Genomic DNA, 23,563 nt, shown 5'->3' with positions numbered 1-23,563 from the left:
CTTTCCGCCTCGGGCGGCAGTTACCGCGGCCTGGGGCTGGGCACTGTGCTCTCCTTCCTGCTCTGCTGCCCGGAAAACCTTCCCTACTTCGCTGCTGCCCCTGTGGGAGCAGAAAGGCAGCCCGAGAATGTATGGTTGTGGAAACAGCAATCAGGATCTGCAGCCCATTTCTCCCCTTTTCTTTCTTTCCCCCCTTCCTTCTTCCCCTTTTTCTGTCAACGTTTTTGCAAACCTTTTCTGCAGAGATGATTGAGGGCTTGTGTTTTTTCTAGGATACCTGGTACCYAGTGTACCTAGACCTAGCACACCTTAGTAAACTCGACTGGAGGCTTTGTAGAGGTTGGGGCTGCGTTTGTGGGAGTCAGAGCGTGTCCTCATCTCACCATGGCCCAATTCCTGTCACCAGGATGCTGGAATTCTTGAGCTGGGGTTGCACGTTTGAGCATTGTGCTTACAAGCAGGAGGAAGCTGCTTAATGTGCAGCTTCTCCTCGGGGTGAAGCAAAGAAACTCATATYCGTGCTGGCTTTTATATGCCCGCTGCAGTTACTGGATGGGAATAAATAATGGTTTTGATTATTTTCCGTTTCGTTCCTCAGATTGATATACTTGAAGATCCTGTTATTAAAAATGTCGTTGTGCTGCAGACGGTTTTACAAGAAGTCAGGAATCGGAGCGCACCAGTGTACAAGCGAGTCAGGGACATCATTGCGAACCCTGAAAAACATTTCTATTCCTTCACCAAYGAGCATCATCGGTAGGTGACGCAGGATGGGCTGATTAAGCTGTACCAGTGGCCACTAAAGGAAACTGGGAATCAGAGCTGGAAAATGTGAAATTAGGTAAATAAATCAGACCAAGACTTTTAAGGAATCCTTTGGGGAAATTTTTGATTGCAAAGCTCATCTAGATGATGGCCCTAATCAAGGACAAACAAACAAACAAAAATCCCAGTGTGAAAAATACATAGTGAGTGTGACTTTTGCATGTTATTTTTCACTTTTTTTTAAGTACTGTCAAAAATATGTTAGAACTTAGAAAATGAGCTCAAAGTCAGGAAGCATTTATTTTTGGTTTGCTTTCTTTCTCTTTTTCCGCTTTTATAGGAACATTAAATTTCTAAACTGCTTAACTATATCAGTTATTCAGGCCATGCRTTTTCTGAGTGAAAGAAAGAGTGCTTTCTCACTTACTCTCTCAAATGTATAAGAACAGTTATGCTACATTATAAACAATGGGAAACTTTGAATTGGGAATGTACACTGGTTAGCTAATAAGACCAAAATATTGATAAGTCTGTTCTTGTATTCACCTGTTAATATGGTAACATTTCTTTGTCGGAAGCAAGGTTTTGAACCTTTGAATTYATTTGATGCCCTTCTTGATTAGAAGATATTAATTATTTGATCTAGGCGTGATAGGTCTATGTCAGGTACCTTTGTAATCAATGTTGTTTTTAGCAGTTTTTGTTCTGGACCTGTAGTATAGCTTAATAAATCACTTTTCTGAAAATATTGCTTAGTGCTGAGCTCGAGTTGTATGTAAGAAAGTTTATTTGCTCAGTTATATAGAAAGTTATACAGAAATTGAAATAGAAGAGAGCCSCCAGTCAGAGCTCCGAGTGATTCCAACTGAGCACTTAGTTCTGCTTTGAGCTCCTTTCCWTCTATGGGCAGATTTTATTACGAAACAAGACAAAAAAAACCAAAACGCTGAGTAAAGTTTATAGATAAAATTATTAGCCTGAATGTGTTTTATTGTCCCTTTTAGGTGTATCCCAATACTTCATTATCTTTGCCAACTCAGTCTGTTACAGACTTGAAAAATCTTTTGACGGAAAGCTCTAAGGAATGAAGAAACAATTACTTTGAATTGATTTGTTCTCTCGGGTAGTTTTCCCTGCTGTTACATTGTAATTCTGCTGATCATTTGGAATTTCTTTCAGCCCTGCTCAGTTGTCAGTGAGAAGGTTTTATTAGAAATGAATATTGTTATTTTTCCTGACAGTCCTGTTTCTTCACCCTTCCTTGGCCAGTAGAATGTTAGACATATGAGAACTGGCACGGCAGTGATTCGTGTCATGTCTCAATCTTTTTCAATCTGAAATTTGTTTTCTAGCAACTGATATATGTTGGCATTTTATTTATTTATTTGTTTTTCTTCCTTTCAAGGGAAACGTACATAACACAGGAGCAAGGAGAAACTTCTAATGACCGCAATGATAGAGCCATTCGGGTAGCAGTAAAATGGTACAATGAGCACTTGAAGAAAATGAAAAATGAGGAGGAGATCCAAGTTATCCTTCTAACAAATGACAGGAGTAATAAAGAGAAAGCTGTAGAGGAAGGGCTAACTGCTTATACATGTAAGTACGGAAGCGTATCTTTACTTAATTGCTGAGATGCATCATCCCAGTAGTATCTTCATACCTAAATCATGTCCATCTCTTGTGTAAATATTTATGTGTGTTCTTTTATAGGTGAAGAATATATAAAAAGCTTGGTGGCTCATCCTGATCTTGTAGATCGTCTTGCKTGCATATCTGATGAAGGGGTATGTTGGCTTTTTTTTTTAATATATATAAAATAAATCAGTCATAAATGGTTTGCATTGGACTCTGCTGGGGGTTGCTAGTATCAGTTTAGAAGGTGAAGACCCTGGACTTAATATTAACAGTTTGACAGTTAAACACTTTGACATTCTGAAAGAGAAATATTGCACCTATTAGGAGCTATCAACTAGTTATTTTCAAAATATGCGGTGCTTTAGACAACTCTGATGTGAGAGCAAAAACAGTAACAATTGACTAGAAGTGTAAAAGTGTTAAAACGATTGAACTAAAATGAAAACTAGAGAAATYTGGATTGCAAGCCATTGAGAACTTGTCTTGTGTGTTGTTTTGAAGCTTGTGCRGAGTTACTGTTTTTCAAAAGTATTTTCTATCAAAAGCTCTGACTTTTATGGCCACTTAAGTTGATAGAAGTGCAGGCTCTTGCTGAAATATTATTTCCTTACCCATCTATTTCCTTTTCATAGCTAAGGTTTGTATTATATATATATTATATTTGTTGTATCTAAACCTAACCCTAACAACAACAAAAGCTACCAAACAACCAAAACCCCTGAAGCTTTATTCCATCAGAGGAAGCTAACAAAAAGATTGAGATATGTAAGAGTGGGAAGAAAGTAGAGGACTGAACTAACTTTTTGGTGGTCACTTGAACATTGTTCAGCTTTAGTTGTGACTGAACCTTGGAGTTTCCAAGTAACGACAAGAGTAACACCACTTCGTAGTGTTCCATGTGGCTGCCCATATTGTGTGCCACAATGACTGTACACTGCCATGCTAATACTTCGTTAAGTGTGTGCTTGTAGATAGCGCATCCAAATAAGCATAAAAGAATCCATCACTTGCACAGGATATTGTTAAGGAACTGCAAGCAAACAGAAAAGAGGTTTCCAGCATTGTCATGCTTCTGCGTTTTTAGTGTTTTCATGCTTAGTTAGAAAAATTGTCTTACTACTTAACAGTCATTTCTAAATATTGTGGATATTAATTGCTACCTATAATTTTTTTTTTTAAAATGAAGTTTGCTAGCTTGAGTTTCATGTTCATGAGCTCAGTTTTGGAATAACTATGGATACAATGAACTGACAAACTTTGTTATTATTATTTTATTTCAAGAAAGAAATAGAGAGTGGAAAAATACTTTTTCCAGAACATCTTCCTCTTAGCAAGTTACAGCAAGGAATAAAATCTGGTATTTACCTCCAAGGAACCTATAGAGCAAGCAGAGATAATTATCTTGAAGCTACTGTTTGGGTTCATGGAGATGCTGAAGAAAACAGAGAGGTGAGTTTTGCATTTTAACTTCAGATTGTGAATTTTAAGCAGCCTTAGCAATGACTTAAATGTAATTCTTTCTTGGTGATGTACATTGTTGTAAGTGGGCATTATAGTGGTTTTCTGCCATTACTTGTATCCTCTGTTTTTCTTTGTTCGGATAATGAATACTGAAATATGTAATATGCCCTTTTCAAAAAGAGAAAACTTTAACTAAAGGTGTACTTTTTACTTCAATTAAGTAAATTTACTTCAATTTGATAAATTAAAGCTGTATCTTTTTCAATTGACCTGGATACAGCACTGTTTACTTCGGCTTAAATTTATTTTGAACTGTATTGTGAGAGACGGAGAAGCAAGGTTGTAGGAACATGGTTGTCAGCTGAAATGTTGAAAGCTCTGGCCAATCCTTCACATTTTTTCCTTTCTATTTTAGAACTTGGGCATAAGTAAATGGACTGTTCCCCTCCAAGCAGCCTAATCCTGCTTTCTGTTTACTGGATTCTCTGCTGGTCCTCTTCCACAGATGCTGTTTCCAAGCTGYAGCAATTGTCTCCTTCCTCACTCTTAATTTTTGGACACAGCTGGAGCAGAAAGTCTTGGTCCCTGAAGGATTTCTCTGTCTTTCCGTTTCTTTTATTTGCCTCTCCCAGAAGTTTGTGGAGGCCCCTAACCTGCAAAACCAAATTAAAAGGGAAGCTGAGAGAAAAATGTCTGGGGAAAACCACTTTTTTGTGGAGAAAATTGCAATACTGAAATAATATCATAAGTACTGAAAGGCACCTAGGCAGAGGAGAAAATGCCATAAAATAGCCATAAACTGTTCTTTAGCATGCAGAGCCTGTTGTGTGTGTGTTTTCATCCATCCTGTTACTTTGATTGGTGTCTTTTGTTACGGTTGTTTTGAATATTTGCATTTTATTGCTTATTTTGTCTCATTGTGTTTATTTTCAAAAACAATCCAGATAATTATACAAGGACTGAAACATTTAAATCGAGCAGTTCATGAAGATATTGTAGCTGTGGAGTTGTTGTCAAAGGATGAATGGGTAGCACCATCCTCGGTGGTCTTGCAAGATGACGGCCAGAATGAAGATGACATTGAAAACGAAGAAGAGAAAGAAAACATTGTATGAAATAGAATTTTTTCATTCTATGTCATCTTCATCCATGTCTCTTTTTCCCCTGTTATCTCTCCATTTCCCCATTATCTTCTCTTCATATCTGTAGTAAGATTTGTTGTCACATAGAGCTTGGTATTTTTTAACAAGAAAGATGAATCTTTTGTTTATTTTTTAAGTCAACACTTGTATTGAAAGAGAGATGAAATCTGGTACCCTGGCAATGTTCTTAAACTCATACATTATCTTTTATGCTGATTCCTAAAAGCTATTGTGAGCACAKTTTTTTTTCTTTTTCCAGCTGAGAACTTAGTAAAATTGGGGGACTATAATGAACATTTAATTATATGATTTTGCATAAAATATATACTTTGTCATTTTGGAGGGAGCATTAATCCATTACTTAAATTACTAAATTATTTTGTTAAGCTACATGAACCCCAAAGTTACTGAGTAGTGATCAAATAATCATGCAAAGCTAAATATTGATCTTCAGGTTAGATTTTGCTCGTAGGATTTAGGTAGGAGCAGATCACAGAATCACAGTGAGAATCACCTTTAAGGTGAATACATGTATTTGGAACTAGTTGTAAAATTTCAGTAATTATGCTTGCTGTGTATGGACACTCACATGTATCCTGTCCAAAAAATATGTGCATTTATCTATGTTGCAAAAGTAACATAAGGCCTTTAAAAAATTACTGGAAGAATTAATGAGAAAAAAAAATGRAGATAGTTGGAGGATAAGCAGAGACAGTACAAGATAATGCCATTTCTGTAGTCTTTTTCTGCCTTTTTCTTCTTTGTTTTCCTTGTGTCCATAAATACAAAGGATTTGTTTTGTTTTAAGGCAAGGTAATAATGTTATGTTCAATAAGTGCTACAGGTTGCACAAGCAAAGGACAGTGGGTRGGGAGGCATAGTTCTGCTTATGAAGTCATAATATACTTGATGGCCTTGTAGTGCTATGTAAAATATCCCCAGTGCAGCTTGTGGAATCTGCTCTAGGCAAACATGTTAACTTAGTGAGCTCAAGTAGTTTTGTGTTTTAACCCCTTCCACTAGCTGAAGTCTTSTGTTAACGAGAACATGCTGAGACCTACGGGAAAAGTCGTGGGCATTATAAAGCGCAACTGGAGGCCGTTTTGTGGCATGCTTTCCAAATCCCAGATCAAAGAGGTAAGGCAGTAGTGAAGTYATTATAAATGCAGAATTTATTTTTTTTTTAAATTAGAAATGATTTTTTTCCTTTTTCTGCCTACTAACAGGCAAGGCGACATTTGTTTACACCAGCTGATCGCAGAATTCCTCGCATTCGAATAGAAACCAGGCAGGCGGATGCACTGGAAGGGCAAAGAATAATAGTTGCTATTGATGGTTGGCCTCGGAATTCCAGGTATCCTAATGTAAGTTGCTGAAGTTTTTTTGCGTGCGTATGTGTGAACTTTTACTTATCTGGTTTCTGTAAGTTGTTTATTATTATCAGCAATACAGAGTAACTTAAAAAAATTCTAAGTTCAGACTTAGAATCATAGAATCATTATGGCTGGAAAAGATCTTCCAGATCATTGAGTTGACTGACTTCCTGAGTCAGTGAACTGATGAAGAGGAGAAAGTAACTGAAGAAGGAAAGATGATTCCTAATTTTTAGTTTAATATGGTAATAACCTGTGAGGTAATTTTCTCAAACAAAAAAAATAGTTTTGACCGGTCGAACAATTTGGCTTGATGTGTGTGTGTGTGTGTGTGTATGGGGAGGTGTACATATATATATGTATATAATGTTGTTTCTCAGGGTCATTTTGTAAAGAAGTTGGGAAATGCTGGAGATAAAGAGACAGAGACAGAGGTTCTTTTACTCGAACATGATGTTCCCCATCAACCTTTCTCTCAAGCTGTCCTCAGTTTCCTACCAAAAATGCCATGGAGCATCACAGAAAAGGTAATGAAAATCATTTTAAAATTATTGTAATAATAAGCGTGCTGCCTTCTTCAAATAAAGTGTAGAATTTTGTGACATTGCTGAATGCCATGCAGTACAAAATAGAGAAGACGTGCTGACCAAAACCATTGCATTTTAGGATAGGCTTTAGCCTAATTTCCTATGGTAACAAGACCCCTATTTTTTTTGTTTGTTTGTTTGGGTGGCTCTGTTTTATTTTGTTCCCTGGCTGCAACTGTCTTTGATGGGGATAGACCTCTTAGGGTGATAAAATCTTACAGTTTTCATAAAAATTGGTGCTTGGGAAAGGAGAGAGACTGCAATTCAGGAAATTGTAAGATCCTCTCTTAGAAGTTTCTCATCTTGCTAAGTAACCTCTCTTCCCAAGTGTGACAGTCCCTATGTTATCACTAGATGTTCTGAGAAGGTGGTAAGTTATCCCAGRGTAATCCAGGTTACTTAGTTAAACAAAATTGTTAGTTAGTACAAAATGTTGGGATATGTTAAAAATTGCTGTTTGTAGAGTAGCTTGTTTAAGTGAATGTCAAGTTATCCCTGGTAAGTTAAATATGGGAAATGGTTGCTTTAAAATGTATTAAAAATTACCAATAGGGAACAAACTTTGATTCTGGAAACTGAGGGAGGGATTTATCTCTTCTAACATTAACTGTATGGAAGTTAGTAGTCTAGTCTAAGAAACCTATCTAAGGCCTTTTTGTTCTTGTTGTACAAATGTAAATCTCTAAAAGTACAATTCCTTTAAACTGTCATAGACACAGGAGCCATTGAAGGTTCGTTGAGAAAATTGCATCCTGAATGATTTGTCTAACTGGACATCAGATTAAAAAGTTCACATAAAATTTCTTGATTTCCGATACCACTGATTCTGACACCAAGGAAATACTGTGTTTTGGTCTGTTTTTCCTCCTGCTTACTCTTAAATAAAATAAATTTCAGCATTGAATATTCTGTGATTCTGTGAAAATAAATTTCAAGATCTTACCTCTTTCATAGTTCTTCTCTCATTCTCCAATTTTATSTTGTAAATAAATAGTAATATAAATTCTAAAAATTAAAAATGTAAGTTAAAAGTGTACCTAAATTATTTAGTTGATTTGGAAAATCTTATCCAATGTGCCTTTCTCAATGGTAATTTTTACTTTGATATGTTCTGTGGTCTTAAAGCTTACTCTTTCTTTTTTTTTTTTTAATTTCAGGATATGAAATACAGGGAGGACCTAAGGCAGCTGTGTGTTTGTAGTGTGGATCCTCCTGGCTGTACAGATATTGATGATGCATTGCATTGTAGAGAACTAGAAAATGGAAATCTGGAGGTATTTTGTTTTCCTCTCAAACAAGTCGTTAATTGCGATAATAGCAGTGATGATAGGAGATAACATGAGCAAAGCTCCTGTTCAACTCTGAAAGGAGTTAATGGTGTTAGCCCGACTGTGAGAGAGGAATAAGACTTCCATTAGACAAATATAACTTAAACATTCCTATAACTCAAAATAGGAACTAATGGAGGTAACTGGAGATGGGTAAATTGGATTGTAGAGGTTTTAGAAAGTTCCTTTCATATTGAGAGTGATATTTCTTGTTCCATAAAAGACATAATGTCTTGCTTTTGTTTGTTTTAGGTTGGTGTACATATTGCAGATGTCAGCCATTTTATTCGACCAGGGAATGCTTTGGATGAGGAGTCAGCAAAAAGAGGAACAACAGTGTATCTGTGTGAAAAAGTAATTATTTTTTTTAATATGAAAGCATTTTTGTAAAATAAAGAGTTTGGGATTTTCCATGCTTTTGCTTTCATCTATTAGGAGTACAGACTCCTATTATCTGCAACTAGTAGAATCACTTGAACTGTGCTTAATTTGTACACTGTTTTATTAAAACAAATGTGCTTTCTCAGTCAGACACCTTAACAAAGGGGAGAAATATTAATTTTAATAGAGAATATCTCTTTTATCTCCAATGTTCGAAGCATATATAACATTGTTCTGAAACTGAACTACTTGTGTTTTAAGGAAKATGAAATTGATCTCATGAACCTGCAAAAAAAATCCTGGGATGAGTTTCCTTTGAAGTGGCATTCTTTTTCTTTCAGAAATCTGAAAATGTATTTAGTCTAGTTTTCATTATGAAGAAAAAGTATTTCCAACTTCTTTTATGTTAAATGCAATGAAAATAAAACAAATAACAAGTCATACTTTTATCCTTTACTTTGCAGAGAATTGATATGGTTCCAGAATTACTTAGCTCCAACTTGTGTTCCTTGAGATCTAATGTGGACAGGTAAGTGATTCCTGCTTGGATCCTGACAAAAAACTTCAAAGGTGTAAATGTGGGCTTTAATAGGTTTTTTTTTTTCTCCTGTCATAGGCTTGCATTTTCGTGTATATGGGAGATGAATCATAAGGCTGAAATTTTGAAAACCAGATTTACAAAAAGTGTTATTAATTCCAAGGTTAGTGGCTTGAATATTATTTTCTATCTAAAGAAAAGCTGGATAGCTTTTTACAAAAGCAGTCATCTACAGGCTTAATACTAAGGTTTCCCTTCTTTTCTCTTTATTGATTGATTTATGTTTTCTTAGAATTAGGAAAAAAACTCTTAAATCCTAAAATACAGTAGAATTCCAATGAACAGGATGGGATCAGAACCTTCAAGGTTGTCATGTTTTTGTGGAGTTACTTTGCTATGAAACTACGAGCTGGGTCTGTTAGCYGGGAGGAGATTGAGAGAGGAGCTGATCAATATGTGTAAATACCTGAGGGGAGAATGTAGAGAGAAAGGGGCCGAACTCTTCTTGGTGGTAAGCAGTGGCAGGACAAGAGGTAATGGGTGTAAATTAATACACAGAAAGTTCCTCTCCATATGAGGAAGAACTTCTTTCCTGTGAGGGTGCCAGAGCCCTGGCACAGGCTGCCCAGGGAGGCTGTGGAGTCTCCTTCTCTGGAGATCTTCCCAACCCGCCTGGATGCCGCCCTGTGCCCCGTGCTCTGGGTGTCCCTGCTGGAGCAGGAGGTTGGACTGGATGATCTCTAGAGGTCCTGCCAACCTCAACCATCCTGTGATTCTGAGACACGGTTTGTGTACACAAAGTAGCCATTCTTTTTTTTCCAGTTAATTCCAGTGAAATCTAAGTGCTTAACATTTCTGAAATTCAGGCCTCAAACATATAAAATATTTCTAGAATCAGAATAAGCACTGCAAATATCAGCTACTTCTGAGTGTCCTGCATGCATCTGTCCTGACTTTACCATTATTCCTTGAGAGCGACACATTTGGGCGTTGAATGTAAAGCCTCCAGCTGGTGTGGAGCAGCTTGTACCGTGCTGCTCCGTGTGTCCTGCTGCTCCTGACTCAGCTCTGCTCCGGGCTGCCTTTGTTCTGCTTCTCCCCAAGGCGTCTCTCACGTATGCAGAAGCCCAGATGAGAATTGATTCAGCAGCACTGAACGATGATGTGACTACCAGCCTACGTGGACTGAACAAATTAGCAAAAATACTGAAAAAGAAAAGAATTGATAATGGGTAAGCTAGTCAGTGTCTCTTTTACCTTTTGTTTCCTTTCTTCTTTGGCTATTGCTGTCAAACTTTACAGTGTTCTTCTGTGTCCGTTTTCCAGTAAGTAACATTTGAAATATTTTTCTTTTTTTGCCATTTTGCATAACCATAGATATCTTMATCTCCCCTAAGACACAAGCTGCGAATGCGAACTTTTTCTTCCTCTGGCAAAATAAATCAGGAACATGGATCTCATGCAGTCATTATAAAAACACAAGCAGAGGAATAGCGTTTTAAATTTGAGAATTTAGTTAATATCTGCCAGTAGTTTCTGCTAATCTGAACACTGTTTCTAAATCCTAATTTTAAATTTCTGCTCATTTTAAGTTACAATGTCCAACCCTGAGGATACTCACAAGCCTGCAGCTGAGCAGGCTCTGCTTTGTTGTAACTCTCTGTTTCCACTTGCAGAGCTCTGACACTTGCCTCCCCAGAAGTGCGTTTCCACATGGACAGCGAAACTCACGATCCCATTGATCTGCAGACCAAGGAGCTCAAGTACGGCCTTGCATTTCCCTCAGCCGCCTCATTCTGGGCAGGGAAGTAGCTAGAGGAAAAGGGGAGTTTAAGGATGTACAAAGCTTATGTAAGAGTGCAGGACGGTAATCCTGAAAAAGTCCATCTGGTGTATTTTACACACAAAAAAGTGCTAAAATATCTCATATCATAAGCCTTAACTCTGTAGGAACATTTAGTTACTTTATTACTAGTCTTTATTACTGACTCACTGCAGCACTAGATTCTGAGCTGTCACCATCCCACCGAGTTATCTGTGATGCTTTTCCAATACTGCTCACCCAGGAGGGGAGGTAGGATGTGGCCTCGTGCAGCCTGGAAGCCGTAACAACAACAGAGCAGTCGCTGCCATGTGCTGAGTGATGCAGAGGCCCTTTGAGAAAGGGGTGACTGATTCAGCCTTTGGAAGCCAGACACTTAATTCTCTCCGGGTACTGCTMAGTTTCTGGGCCAAACCTCTGCTCCGTTGTCTGTACGTTTTTAACTTCATGCTGTGCAACATGATGCTTTTAAATGTAATATACTTAATATCAAAACAGCACTGCTAAATCACACAGAAATAAGGAGGTGTAGCTGATGGTGTCTTTGGAGATAGTTTACTGTGGTCAGTTTAACATTGTCAGGATGAGGAAATGTTTCTTCATTAGGCTCTGAAAGCCAAGACATGATTTAATGCTTTTTTTAACAATACAAAATGTTTTTGGTTGGTAGAGAAACCAATTCCATGGTTGAAGAGTTCATGTTGCTCGCCAATATYTCTGTGGCACAAAAAATACACGATGAGTTCTCCGAGTTTGCCTTGCTCCGAAAACATCCTGCGCCTCCCCCATCAAACTATGACGTTCTCGTGAAGGCAGCTAAGTCCAAGGTGAGTTTTTGCTATCCTGATGAAGTTAAGTATGAATAGCTCTGTTTTTCTTTCTGATTAGCTGTGTTCCAAAGAAAAAGTGTGGGAAAGTATTTTTAAAGTGTATCTGCTATATGTTGAGGCTGCTTCTACTTGCTTTTTAAAGACCCTTTCTCTCGTAAAGGAGGCAAAACACTCTCTACACTACAAAAGATGAACAGCTTTTGTATGGCAGCTATTGTGCACTTGGAGCGTTTCTCTTCCCCAGGCTCTATAAACCTGTTTCTGGCTTTGGTTCCTTACACACCTTTGATGTACTTAAAAACTAGTCAGTCACATCAAGTAACATCTCAGTTTAAGTCAGGAAGTAAAATAACTGTCTTCAGATGTGTTTGTAGTTTCYATCCTCTCCATACATCAGCTAGTGGTTGCTATAGCCTGACTCACTGGTCCTCACTTGAGCTGAACTTCCTGAGTAGGTAGCGATCATCATTAACAATTCCTTTCCCTGAAACTCTGTCCCCTACTGCTCCTGCTACTTTTATTTTTCCTCCCAAGGTATGCAAGAAATTCTTAAATTTTAGTATTTTAGATGAACAAAACCCAGTCCATTTCACTTTCTCSTGCTTTATGTTTGGGATAATGATTTCATTTCTAATTTGATAATGACTTGAAAGTACAGTTTTTCTCAGAAGCTTAAATTTCTCTGCATAGAAAAGATCATTTTAATAACAGTTTAATACAGAACCAAAACAGTTCAGGATGTATGTAGTGTGTTTTGCTAAGCTTTATTTGTAAGCRTTGGTTCCTATACCATAATAAAGGCATACTGTGATCTATAGGTCAATATTTCCTTGTCAGTGGTATACACAGAGGAAAGGACTTTGTACTGATCTTGTGATAAAACTGACTTTGTGGGACTGAAGATTAAAGATGTATTTTCACACTACCTGTTCTTTACCAAGGATCACTGGAACGAGTGAAACAAGCTTAGCGTCTTTTACCAGCAGTTTTACAGGTCATTTTACTGAGTACATGTTTTAAAACATCTGTCGTAGAAACACAAGATGACYGAGTAGTGCTTGCGTGGTACTTGAGTGAAAATCTTTCAGTGCAGCAAGAATGAAATGCAGTTGTGGCTCCCCCCGCTTTTATTATTTAATGCTTCCTCATATATCTCATTTGTCATAGTTATTGCATATCCCTTCTGGCTTAGTGTTCAGTAAAGGGATGGAAAGAACAAGCCAAGGGAAATAGCAACCCTGTGAKGACGAAGGGATTCTTCATTCTCAGAGGCTCTGCTGTCCCCTGAGTTCCTGGACTATTGACWTGACCTTACCCTTTGCCGCTAATGCCTGCCTTTCTCTGCCCTCCAGAATTTGGAAATCAGGACGGATTCGGCCAAGGCGTTGGCGGAGTCCTTGGACAAAGCCGAGGCTCCTGCTTTCCCCTACCTGAACACCCTGCTGCGGATCTTGACCACGCGCTGCATGATGCAGGCCCTCTACTTCTGCTCCGGCATGGAGAGCGACTTTCATCACTACGGTCTGGCCTCACCTATTTACACACACTTCACCTCRCCCATTAGAAGGTACCTTTGTCTTCTGAAACTTTCGTAAAAGGGGAAATGATTTTCTGTGTTAAGAAATAGCATTTTAAGCTCTGTTTTCCATTTGAAAAGAAACCCTGGCTCTGCCCAGTTGCCTTCTGCAAGTGCTTTAGCTTTGGATTGAAAACACAACCTACGTGGTCTGTCTTCACTTAACTCCTTCCAAGCCTCTTTCTGGAACTCCTTCCTAGGTTCCCTGCAGATTCTTCCTGATAAATGTCTCTTAAAGGCTCACCCATTAAAAATAAATGAGCAGTGCGTCCCTCACSTATCTCTGGCACAAAAGTGCATTTTGGACCACTCAGAATTAAAGAAGTCAGCCAGAGACTGAGGCACTGTTTGGCTATGTTGAAAAAATACTCTGTGTAGTATTGCTACCTGTAAAATGCAACCTCCTTACAAGYATACATTGTGAGACATTATAATGAAATTGCTTATAAATGTATTAGAGTGCCTCTTTAAACCAAACAATTGTCTTTATATTTTCAAGTTTTTCTTTTTTATATTTTCAAGAAACGTTTCAAGTGAAATCTCTTATATGGAATTAAATTCCTGTGCAAAATGTGTGGTTAATTTGGGAAGCTTCTAAGTATCCTTATCAGAAACTTCAGCTGGAGACATGTTACAAAGATCCTGGCTCACGTTCRAATAAAAAAATTAGGCATTTGTGCTTTGAAAAATCAGTGCTCCTGAAGTACCCATTCTGCACTGAATTTGCATAGTTCACSTGAAAGGAGAGAGGGAATGACTTAAGCTGATGCAGTTAAACATTGTTCTTGTTCAAAAATCAAGCTTGGTGCCATTTTGTAAATGTTTAACAGTGCAGACCCTGGTGGCAGAGCACAGAAAATCTCTCATACTGTCGGTCCATTCTGCCTCAGCAGAGAGTGTTTTTGGTCGATAAAAGAGAGTGTGATCTTGAATTCATAGAGTTAGCATCAAACCATGGGTTTTACAAGCGCTTTTGGGCTATACCCTCTGTGAGGCTGAAATAATGTTTGGTTTTCTGTAAGAAATCCTTTTGGTGCTGCCTAAGTTATGTGCTCTGCACGTGTGCCTCGCAGGTACGCGGACATCATCGTCCACCGCCTGCTGGCAGTGGCTATCGGAGCAGACAGCACCTACCCAGACCTCATGGATAAGCACAAACTCGCAGAGCTCTGTAAAAATCTCAATCACCGACATAAGATGGCTCAATATGCCCAAAGAGCATCTGTTGCTTTCCATACCCAGGTAAGGAAGGCTGCGGTGGAAGCATTTCCCAGGGAAAATTCCAGTGTTTTTAAAGGGAAATTGAGGAATATCGAGTGATAGCAATTGCTTTACAGTGCAGGTGTGTGGCACGAAGCAATCAAGACTGCAGGAATGATTAAGAACAAGTGCTGTTTCTTTGGGGGGAAAAAAGCCTCAAAAATACAGTGCTGATTCTGGAAAAATCAGCATAATGGCATCTTTAGTATTGCTTTTACTTTGTTTTTTTATAAATACGATAATGCTACAAGAGTGTTATAAAGAAAGCTGATAGGATTATTTGAACTTACTTTAACATGTATTTTTTAATGTATTTTTAATGTATTTTTAACTTGTATTTGCTCATGTACTTGCTCTATATAGASATTATATAGATATATAATGTATAACATATGCTATAGAGTTGTTCTTACATATATTTTTCTTGCCCTTGTTACAGCTGTTCTTCAAAACCAAAGGAGTGGTAAATGAAGACGCCTATATATTATTTGTAAGAAAGAATGCAATTGTGGTCCTGATTCCCAAGTATGGTTTAGAAGGAACAGTCTTTTTTGAAGAAAAAGATAAACCAAGCCCCAAACTTGATTACAACAGCGAGGTATGTTTTATAATTTGTATTATTAATTACCTTTATTTTTTGACTTGGTAACTGATCAGAATAACTAGAATTTCTTCTGCTTGGCTTTGAAGGCCAGTGAAGTCTTCAGTAAATAAAAAAAAATACTGAATAAATCTTAACTGGTAAGCCTTATAAAAGCTTAAATAAAAAGAGGGTTYTGAAGGAAGAAGGGGTTTCTGTTTTGATACCTAACTGAATAAATACTGCAAAATCACATGTTGTGGGCGTTTACGACCATAGTCTCTCTTAATTTTTAGTAGCATGCAGTATCCAGCAGCATTACAAATTCTGTATAAAATATTTATTTGTATAAGAATATATAGTATACACTGTAAGCAGCAAGTATTTATAAGTTTAAACTTTCAGGTACAATCACTTACTGTGGAAGACACAACCCTGCGCGTGTTCGACAAAGTTAGGGTGAACATTGTGTTAGATGCTTCCAACATCCAACACCAGAAGATTCGCATGATACTGGTAGAACCAAAGGTAAGGCACAGGTTTTGTACTGTAATGTTTTCTGAGGCACAGCTGGAGATTTAACTTAAATGCATTTAGCAGCAGAGTGGAGCAATTGCTGCATATCTGCCCTCAACAAAATACACATCTGAATTTGCCTTCTTGGCCTGTATTTCAAGTGATGGGGAAGCTGAGGGATTGCTGAAGATCTCCTGAATTTCACAGTTCTGTTACTACTTTTTTAAAAAATGTAGATCTCAGCGTAGGGTTCCAGTACTTTTAGTTCCRGTAAGTGACTGTGCAGTGGTGGGAGTAGCTCAGGCTGCTGAGGGCAGCCACGAAGTCTGTGTCAGGGCCCGTTCTTGGAGGGACAACAGAAGGAAGTGTGTGAATGTCATCCCTTTCTTAAAACTTCCACAATATAAAAGTATCTCTCRCTGATGGTTTAAGAACTCTATAACATCCAGAAATTGATTTCTCTCTGGTGTTAACTACTTTAGATTCAAGCTTTTTGCTGGTGCCAGTAGAGTCTGTTTTCCACTTACTTCAAGTTTTTAGAGTTTCTGCTGACTTCACATCCCTTTTTCCTGTGTCTTGTCCTCAGCTACAACTTGGCCTGCGTTGATACTGTTAAACGTATCAGTTAAACTGATACGAGTTAAAATGCCCCGGGGGGCCCCATGCATGTGGTTTGAGGCTCCCTTTCACCCCTCATTCCACAGCTCCCCCTTCCCACACATAGAAGTGGGGCTAAGGCACAGCAGAACAGCTGAAAACCGGGCACTGCTACTCCATATAAAAGCAGCAGGGGCAATAGATAAATGAGGGTGCTGGAGGTTGCACAGAAATCTCTCTGTATTAGAAAGTTCTCATTTTTTCCCCAGATTTTACTTCCGTTTAGGGTTTGAGGTGTGATAGTGTAAATTCAGCAGCCTCCTTCTGGGTGCCTCCTGTAAGACTTAGCAACATCAGCAAATTCTTTGAATTCACTTATGCATACCTATAAATTTTATCAATATAATTAAATTTTCAAGCTATAGTTTTGACTTACCTGTTTCCTCACTCTTAATTCTGTTTCACTGTAGATACTAGGAAAAGATGTCCCTGCAGATGCAACTACAGAGACAAGTATCAACAATGAACCTGAAAAAAAGAAGAAGAAATCACAAGAATAAKGGGATAGAAGAGCTAATTAAAAGAAAAACAGACCTACACACCTGTGAATTGTTTGTATTTACATGTCTTTTCTTATGGACAAACTGCTACGGTCATTTTATGTTTACTTTTAAATATGTATTTTAATAACTTGCAAAACCGTGGACTTTTAAATGTTTTTTTTACCAGTTTATGTATGTAAGAGCACAATTAATTTCAAATCAGGTGTGGCACTATGTTGTCTTCTGGCTGAAAATAAATACTTCTGGAAAGGTGAAAATAATTGCAGGGTGTTGGGTTTCGTGATTGCTTGTTCTTTAAGTAGCTATGTGACCTMTAAAAAGTTTGGCCTCACTATGTATTTCTCAACATCAGTTTCATAGAAGCTCCCACTCTGGAGAGAGACCCTCAAGCAGCAGTTTGCTGCTTTCAGGGGGATGATTTTTGATGTCAAGTTAGTGGCAGTGTTGCTTTGTAAGAGAAACACTTTGACTTGACGTGGGGAAGGAGTCAGAAAGCAGCGCTCCTCCCCAGCTAGCAATGCTGCCAGCCCGGAGTCTTTGCTGTTGGTACTGTGCCGGCACCCTCACAGGGGTAAGATTCAGTGCTTAAAAAGGAAACAGCTCTTTCCACGCTAGGAATCTTCGTTCTSTCACTTCTCCACCCTTGTTCACACCTTTTTTTGGTCAATCATTGGCTACTACATTGGTCATGATTCATTGAGGAAGCTACAGCAAAGTCAGAAGGAGAAAGCAAGGAGATATATAGATCTCCCTTGTTAGGAGATCTATATAAGACATCACTTTCATTTGTAAAAACAGCTACGGTCAAGAGYTGACAAAAGTAACTGTAGTAACTAACTGTGCCTTCCTGTAATCAAGCACAGAACAAAAACCTGCATAAGCAGTAAATGCAGAGAAAACAATTAATAAAGGAGTGCTAGTCCAAGTTAACTGTAAAAGATTTATGAAGTTATCTTCATAAGGTAGGTTGTTTCTTGCAACTCAGCTTGTAAAGCTTAGTAATGTTCTTTAAAAACAAGCCCATGAAGAATCCCAGAGTGGCTAAGGTTGGCAGGGACCTMTAGAGACCATCCAGTYCAACCCTCTGCTCCAGCAGGGACWCCYAGAGCACGGGGCACAGGGCGGCATCCAGGCGGGTTGGGAAGATCTCCAGAGAAGGAGACTCCACAACCTCCCTGGGCAGCCTGTKCCAGGGCTCTGGCACCCTCACAGGAAAGTTCYTCCTCATAGGCAGATGGAACTTCCTGTCTTGCAACTTATACCCATTTCCCCTTGTCCTCTCACTGGCCACCMCCAAGAAGAGTTTGACCTCTTCCTCCCTACATTCTCCTCTCAGGTACTTGYACGTATTGATGAGATCCTCACTCAGCCTTCTCCAAGCTGAACAGGCCCAGCTCACTCAGTCTCTCCTCATATGAGAGATGTTCCAGTCCCTTAATCATCTCTGTCACTCTCCACTGGACCCTCTAGAAGCTCCACATCCCTCTTAGCCTGGGGAGCCCAGAACTGCCCCCAATACTCACCAGAGCTGARGAGAGGGGCAGGATCCCCTCCCTCCACCTGCTGGCAACATCCTCCTGATGCAGCCAGGATCCCATTGGCCTTCTTGGCCACGAGGGCACACTGCTGACTCAGGGTTAACTTGGTGTCAACCAGGACTCCCAGGTCCTTCTCTGATGGACTGTAGCCTGCTGTTTCTGGCTGTAGTGYTGCCAACACCAGGAAGAATGGAAGAGAATAGGACCTGTGCACCCACGTTCCTGATGATCTGCCCCAATTCCCTAAAGTCCCTTTTGGTTGTCCTGAGGCTGCGCATCACTGCTTCTTCTCCTCCCAGATGCAGAACCATTAGTGGATAATGATCTGTGGGTTGAACCAGGCTAGGAAGTTGCCTGGTGACAGCCCAAAGCCAGGCCCCAGGAAGGCAACAGACAGGTTTTAGAGGAGAGTCTGGTCTACACATCTCCTCAAAGTTTTTCTGAGGCTTAGATAATTTTAAGGAAAATCTAAGTAATAACTGGCATTGCACTTGGAATTCAATACCCTAAAACAAGAATGTTATACCACTACTGAGTTGTTTATACAGGAATAAATGCTTCCTGATARTGGAGCTCCTTTTGCCTACAGTTCCACATGCTGCCCTCTCCTGCCCCACAATCAAACATGCACTCATGCAACACAAAAATTAAGGCAGCTGCAAATTAGCACCACACTAATTACAAACCACCTAGGTATATGAGAGCACCAGGTCTTTATTTCTCTTTCATCACTCAATTTACAATTTTCCTTGTTATAAGACACTTGTTAAAACTAGTGAAGTTAATGTAAACAATGACCATTTTGTGCAATACGTGCAAGCCAACACCTGGAGTAAAAGAGGAGAAACAAGCTCAAATGATTCCACAATAATTTGTACAGCAGTTTTCCTCTATCAGAGGATTACATAAACATAATAAAAAGATGCAAGTCCTCCTAAAGTAAATATTTCTAATTTCAACTTGCTACAATCTACTTGTAGACTGTAGAATAGGAGACAACCGAGTTTATAGGGGAGGAGAGGGGTCTTGCTTCTCTCTCACTCGGTTGCGAGGTAACCTTCCCTTGCCTTTAAGGAGAGACTCATGACGGGGGCCATTAAATATTTTAGTGATTGCTTTATTTGAAACCACTTTGAAAGTCTTTGATCATCGAAYGAAACACTATAAAGAATCAGAAAGCTTAATTAAAAAAATAAAATCACATTTTCAGCACTCATTACACAGAACAGTTCAGAAATGGGTCATAAGGGGGACTAGCCTGCAGATACATCTCCCACTTAGAGTGACAGGTATTAGGATTCAAAATTCTCACTGGCAAAAAATTAATCCTTGGCACATTTGGGAAGTTTGTCCTTTCTATGGATTAGACGTTAAGTCAAGTACCACAGGTAACAGAAGGAACAAGGTGACAAAGAACTTGAAGTCTCTAACAAGAATTTGTCTTGCCTTTGAGCTACAAACCTTATAAGCTAAAGCTAAGAATATTTTGGGTGCCCCCATCCAACTCATTCTTTCAGAAGTGTAAGGATCTTCTCCACCCAAACTACTTGCAATTGTCTCAAGTTACCAGTTCTGCGTATTTTCAGGTTTTAGTAGGCACAGTTTCAAGATGAAACATAGATGATTCATCAGAAAATTAGGTTTAATTATCAATCCCTGTATTATTCAAATGTATATTACAGAAGAATTGATTAAGTCATCATGGTAGTAAAACAATCCCTCTCAGGTTTGTTGGTTAAAATTAAATGATTTTCCCAATGTTAGAACAAAGATTAAGTGACATTTTATTGCTGKTGTTTCCCTGGTTGGTTAGGTTTCCTGTTCCCAAAGCCATCACTGGCAAGAGGTATTGATGAAAATTTTCAAAGAACTCTTCTATTCATACAATATTTGCACACAAGTCTCAGTTCTGACATTGCTTTTTAATGCCACAAAACTCAGTTCATACTTTYATATTTCATACTTCTCCTGAAGTTTCTATAAAATGCCATCAGTTGCCTCCAGATGTGGATGTGAGTGATCCTGGTTCGGGCTTGACGCACAAGGGCTGCTCCTCACCAGCCCTGCTCTAATCGCTCGGATGCCGGCACTTCTGTGGGCTGTTGAAGAGGAGAGACAACTTCCATCCAGTATCCTGGGACTGGAGATCCTTGCCACAGAGAGAGGGAAAGGCCATTTTAACAGGAGCAATCACCAGAATGGACTTTTCTTGCTGATCAATCCAGCACAGCTTACAATTAGATGTTTGCACATCTTTGGGACTGTGAAACTTCAGTATTTTCCTTCTCTATTTCCTTCCACTGTGACTTACTACAAATGCTTTTGTTTGGTTGTTTTCCCATTCCCCTCTATAAATCCCAGAGGCTCTTTTGAGCAGATACAGCAGTATTTTAACCATATTTTAACCAACCTGATTTGATTAGGAATTTGGGATTAGGAATTGGAATGGAATCCCCTTATTTCCATAACCTCTCATTGAGGGTTTTATTGAAGCTATCACTATCTTATTTATTAACTGACATTTAAACCCTTTATTTCTAATCGATTATCGAGAAACACCAAAAATTTATGTAAAAGCATGAATAGTAGTATCAGGACTTTGATGCAAGAGTGAAATAAAAAAGATATAGCCGTTTACTTTAATAGAGGAAARGCTGCACTTTCCTTAATGCTGTACTACGTCCCTGCTTGTGCTCTTGGAAAGGTCACTAAAGCACCCACTGGATAACAAGTGTTGGCTGACGGTTACATTAGCTCCTAGACAAGTTACTTTGGATAAAGTGACCAGACCCAGAGTCCTTCTCCTGGGGCTTAAGTTACAGCCCAACTTTTCAAACGACACGTGCCTCCTCCAAGACTTTACCTCTGATCACATAAAAAACATCAAAAAAATCCCCGTGATTTCTTTATGCTCAGCAAGTCCAACCATTCTCTATTTTCAAAATGGATCACTTAGTGATATCAATAATAAATATCAATAAAGGTTGATGCAACCTGAGAAAAAAATAAACCCTGAATTATAAATTCCCCAAATACACATCAGATAACTCATTATACTTGTGCTATGAAAGCAAAAGCACACGTGCAATCCAGGTAACCAAGATAAAATACAACAAGCAACTATTACACAATTTGAAGTTCTCAGTCAGAAAACCACGTACCATTTCTGTGAAATCCCTCAATTTGATTTTCATTGTTATGCTGCCAGGTAGAAATGTTGCAAGTTGCATTTTGACCAAACACTATATTAAGCTTTTTTGCTTTATGGAAACAGGATTGCTTCTCTGGAGATTTTGCTCTCAGCAACTGATTGTCCTTATGGTTTAAGGCAGAACACTCCTAGGTTGATAAGGAAAAGTTTATTTAAAACTATTTTCACAAAAGTTCCCCAAATAGAACAAGATCCAAACTTAGGATCTTAAAATTTTGAGTCACAGTTAGTCTAAGCCCCACTCTCCACTCTGAGATGAAAAAGGCATGAAGGACATTGTTTTCTCCCCCACATTTTTCAAACATGCAGGAGTGGTTTTAAATCACATGCATGTTCTGAATGTGCCAAAGTAGATGCTTTGGGCCAGCAAAATCCATTTTTTTTTTTTTTTGCCATTCTCTGCAAGTTCTTGTTCTGAGAGTTGCAAGAAACATTAAATAACTTCACACTTAAATTCTCATCCAAATTATAAAGTTGAACTTAATCAGGATGTAGCAATTGAAAGGTCAACAGCAGCTGAAGAGAGCAGGTCAAAGAATACCCATCAACACTAYCTTAAGGATTCCGAAGTGTGCAAAGTCACACAGTACTGGGGAGCCTCTAGGGCAGGTCTAGAATGAGGGATGGACTCTGAGGGATGCACTTACTCATGGGCCCTATGTCCAACACAACATGCATGTAATTTTCAGGAGATATTATGTATTTTCAGAAGCTAAAAAATGTACCTACTCTTCCTATAAGAGAAGGCAGAACTATCCTAGCCAAACTCCTGGGTAGAATCAAATCTTGATATTATTGATCTGAGACATCTTCAATCTACTCACTACTATGAATCACAGAAGGGTTGATGTTGGAAGGGACCTCTAGAGATCATCCAGTCCAACCTGCCTGCTCCAGCAGGGACACAGTTCTTCCTCACATGGAGATGGAACTTCCTGTGTTCCAACAGCAAAATAAAGGCAGGCTACCATGCATCAAAAGCCATAAGCAACCTCAGAACTTACTCTTCAAGCACTTACCACAGTTACCCCTGAAACTGCCTTTGTCACTGTCATATAACACACTTGCTTTTTAGGCCCTTCTAYGTTTTTCCTGTATTTATTCCTTATTTTCCACATAATGTCTGAAATGCAACTAAATAAACATGTCTCTGGCTATTTTTTTGTCCTGACAATTTGTCTCAAACCTCTCCAGATGAAAGAAAACAAGGGCATAGAAGCTGTAGAGGGTAAAGTTATCACTTTTGTTCCACAGTGTARCTCCTACCTTTGTTCTGAGAAGCTGAGATTTGTTCTGAAAGACATGCGAGCTCACATCATTCTCTCTGCARCTGTTCTCAATCCCAGCAATATCCATGATGCTGCTTCCTCCTGTCTGTGTATTATAGCCACTGTCCACCTAAAAAGCAAGAATCAGAGCTTTAAGACGCCTAGCAGTTCATTGCTAATAAACTCCTCAAATGCATTTCAAATTTGTGGGTGAAGAGGTGTGTGTTTCATTAACACAGCTTTGCCACACAAAGCAATGAGTTATGTGTGTTAGCAGCAAGCAGCAGTTTGGATTAGGTTTCATTCATTGCGTGCAGTAACCCAAAGAGCATTCAGAGCTGCTGCCAGGCCAGTTCCCAAGGGGAAAGGAGGTGGGGGGAGCCACGGTGGGGGCTGGTGCGCGCGGAGGGGAGCGCGGCRGCGGCATTGCCGTCACCTGGAGGCTGCTGCCGTCGGCGGGAAGGGCGCTGCTCTCCGCCAGCGGCGACACGCACATGCGCGAGGTGTCCATGCTGATGGCGCCGCCGCCGTGGGGCACCTCGGCGGTGCCGCCGACCCCACCGGGCGCCGCCCGGGCCCAGGCGCCCCG

General features: G+C 39.2%; 2 protein-coding genes across 2 annotated transcripts in view; one reads left to right on the top strand and one right to left on the bottom strand.

Moving 5' to 3' along the window:
- Window positions 1-601: 601 nt before the first annotated feature.
- DIS3 (DIS3 homolog, exosome endoribonuclease and 3'-5' exoribonuclease) lies at window positions 602-17,068 on the top strand. Its single transcript, XM_026044515.1, has 20 exons — window positions 602-756; window positions 2,171-2,364; window positions 2,479-2,552; window positions 3,685-3,852; window positions 4,809-4,973; window positions 6,030-6,143; window positions 6,233-6,370; window positions 6,760-6,906; window positions 8,124-8,240; window positions 8,547-8,648; window positions 9,140-9,204; window positions 9,292-9,376; window positions 10,318-10,445; window positions 10,890-10,976; window positions 11,706-11,862; window positions 13,218-13,432; window positions 14,515-14,683; window positions 15,141-15,299; window positions 15,687-15,809; window positions 16,865-17,068. Exons 2-20 carry the CDS (start codon window positions 2,271-2,273, stop codon window positions 16,952-16,954), a joined length of 2,397 nt encoding a protein of 798 aa, XP_025900300.1. The 5' UTR covers window positions 602-756; window positions 2,171-2,270; the 3' UTR covers window positions 16,955-17,068.
- A 2,279-nt stretch (window positions 17,069-19,347) lies between these two features.
- Window positions 19,348-23,563, bottom strand: part of BORA (bora, aurora kinase A activator) — a 17,130-nt gene continuing 12,914 nt past the window's right edge. Inside the window, exons 9-12 of the mRNA XM_026044519.1 lie at window positions 23,411-23,532; window positions 22,973-23,104; window positions 21,657-21,834; window positions 19,348-20,644 (exon numbers count right to left, since the gene is read on the bottom strand). Coding sequence (XP_025900304.1) covers window positions 20,550-20,644; window positions 21,657-21,834; window positions 22,973-23,104; window positions 23,411-23,532 — 527 coding nt within the window. The 3' untranslated portion in view covers window positions 19,348-20,549. The remainder of the gene's footprint in view (window positions 20,645-21,656; window positions 21,835-22,972; window positions 23,105-23,410; window positions 23,533-23,563) is intronic.

This window comes from Nothoprocta perdicaria, unplaced genomic scaffold (genome assembly GCF_003342845.1).
Source record: "Nothoprocta perdicaria isolate Ctin4 unplaced genomic scaffold, notPer1 scaffold_37, whole genome shotgun sequence".
Classification (NCBI taxonomy): domain Eukaryota; kingdom Metazoa; phylum Chordata; class Aves; order Tinamiformes; family Tinamidae; genus Nothoprocta; species Nothoprocta perdicaria.
This window is presented reverse-complemented; position numbering and strand designations above follow the sequence as displayed.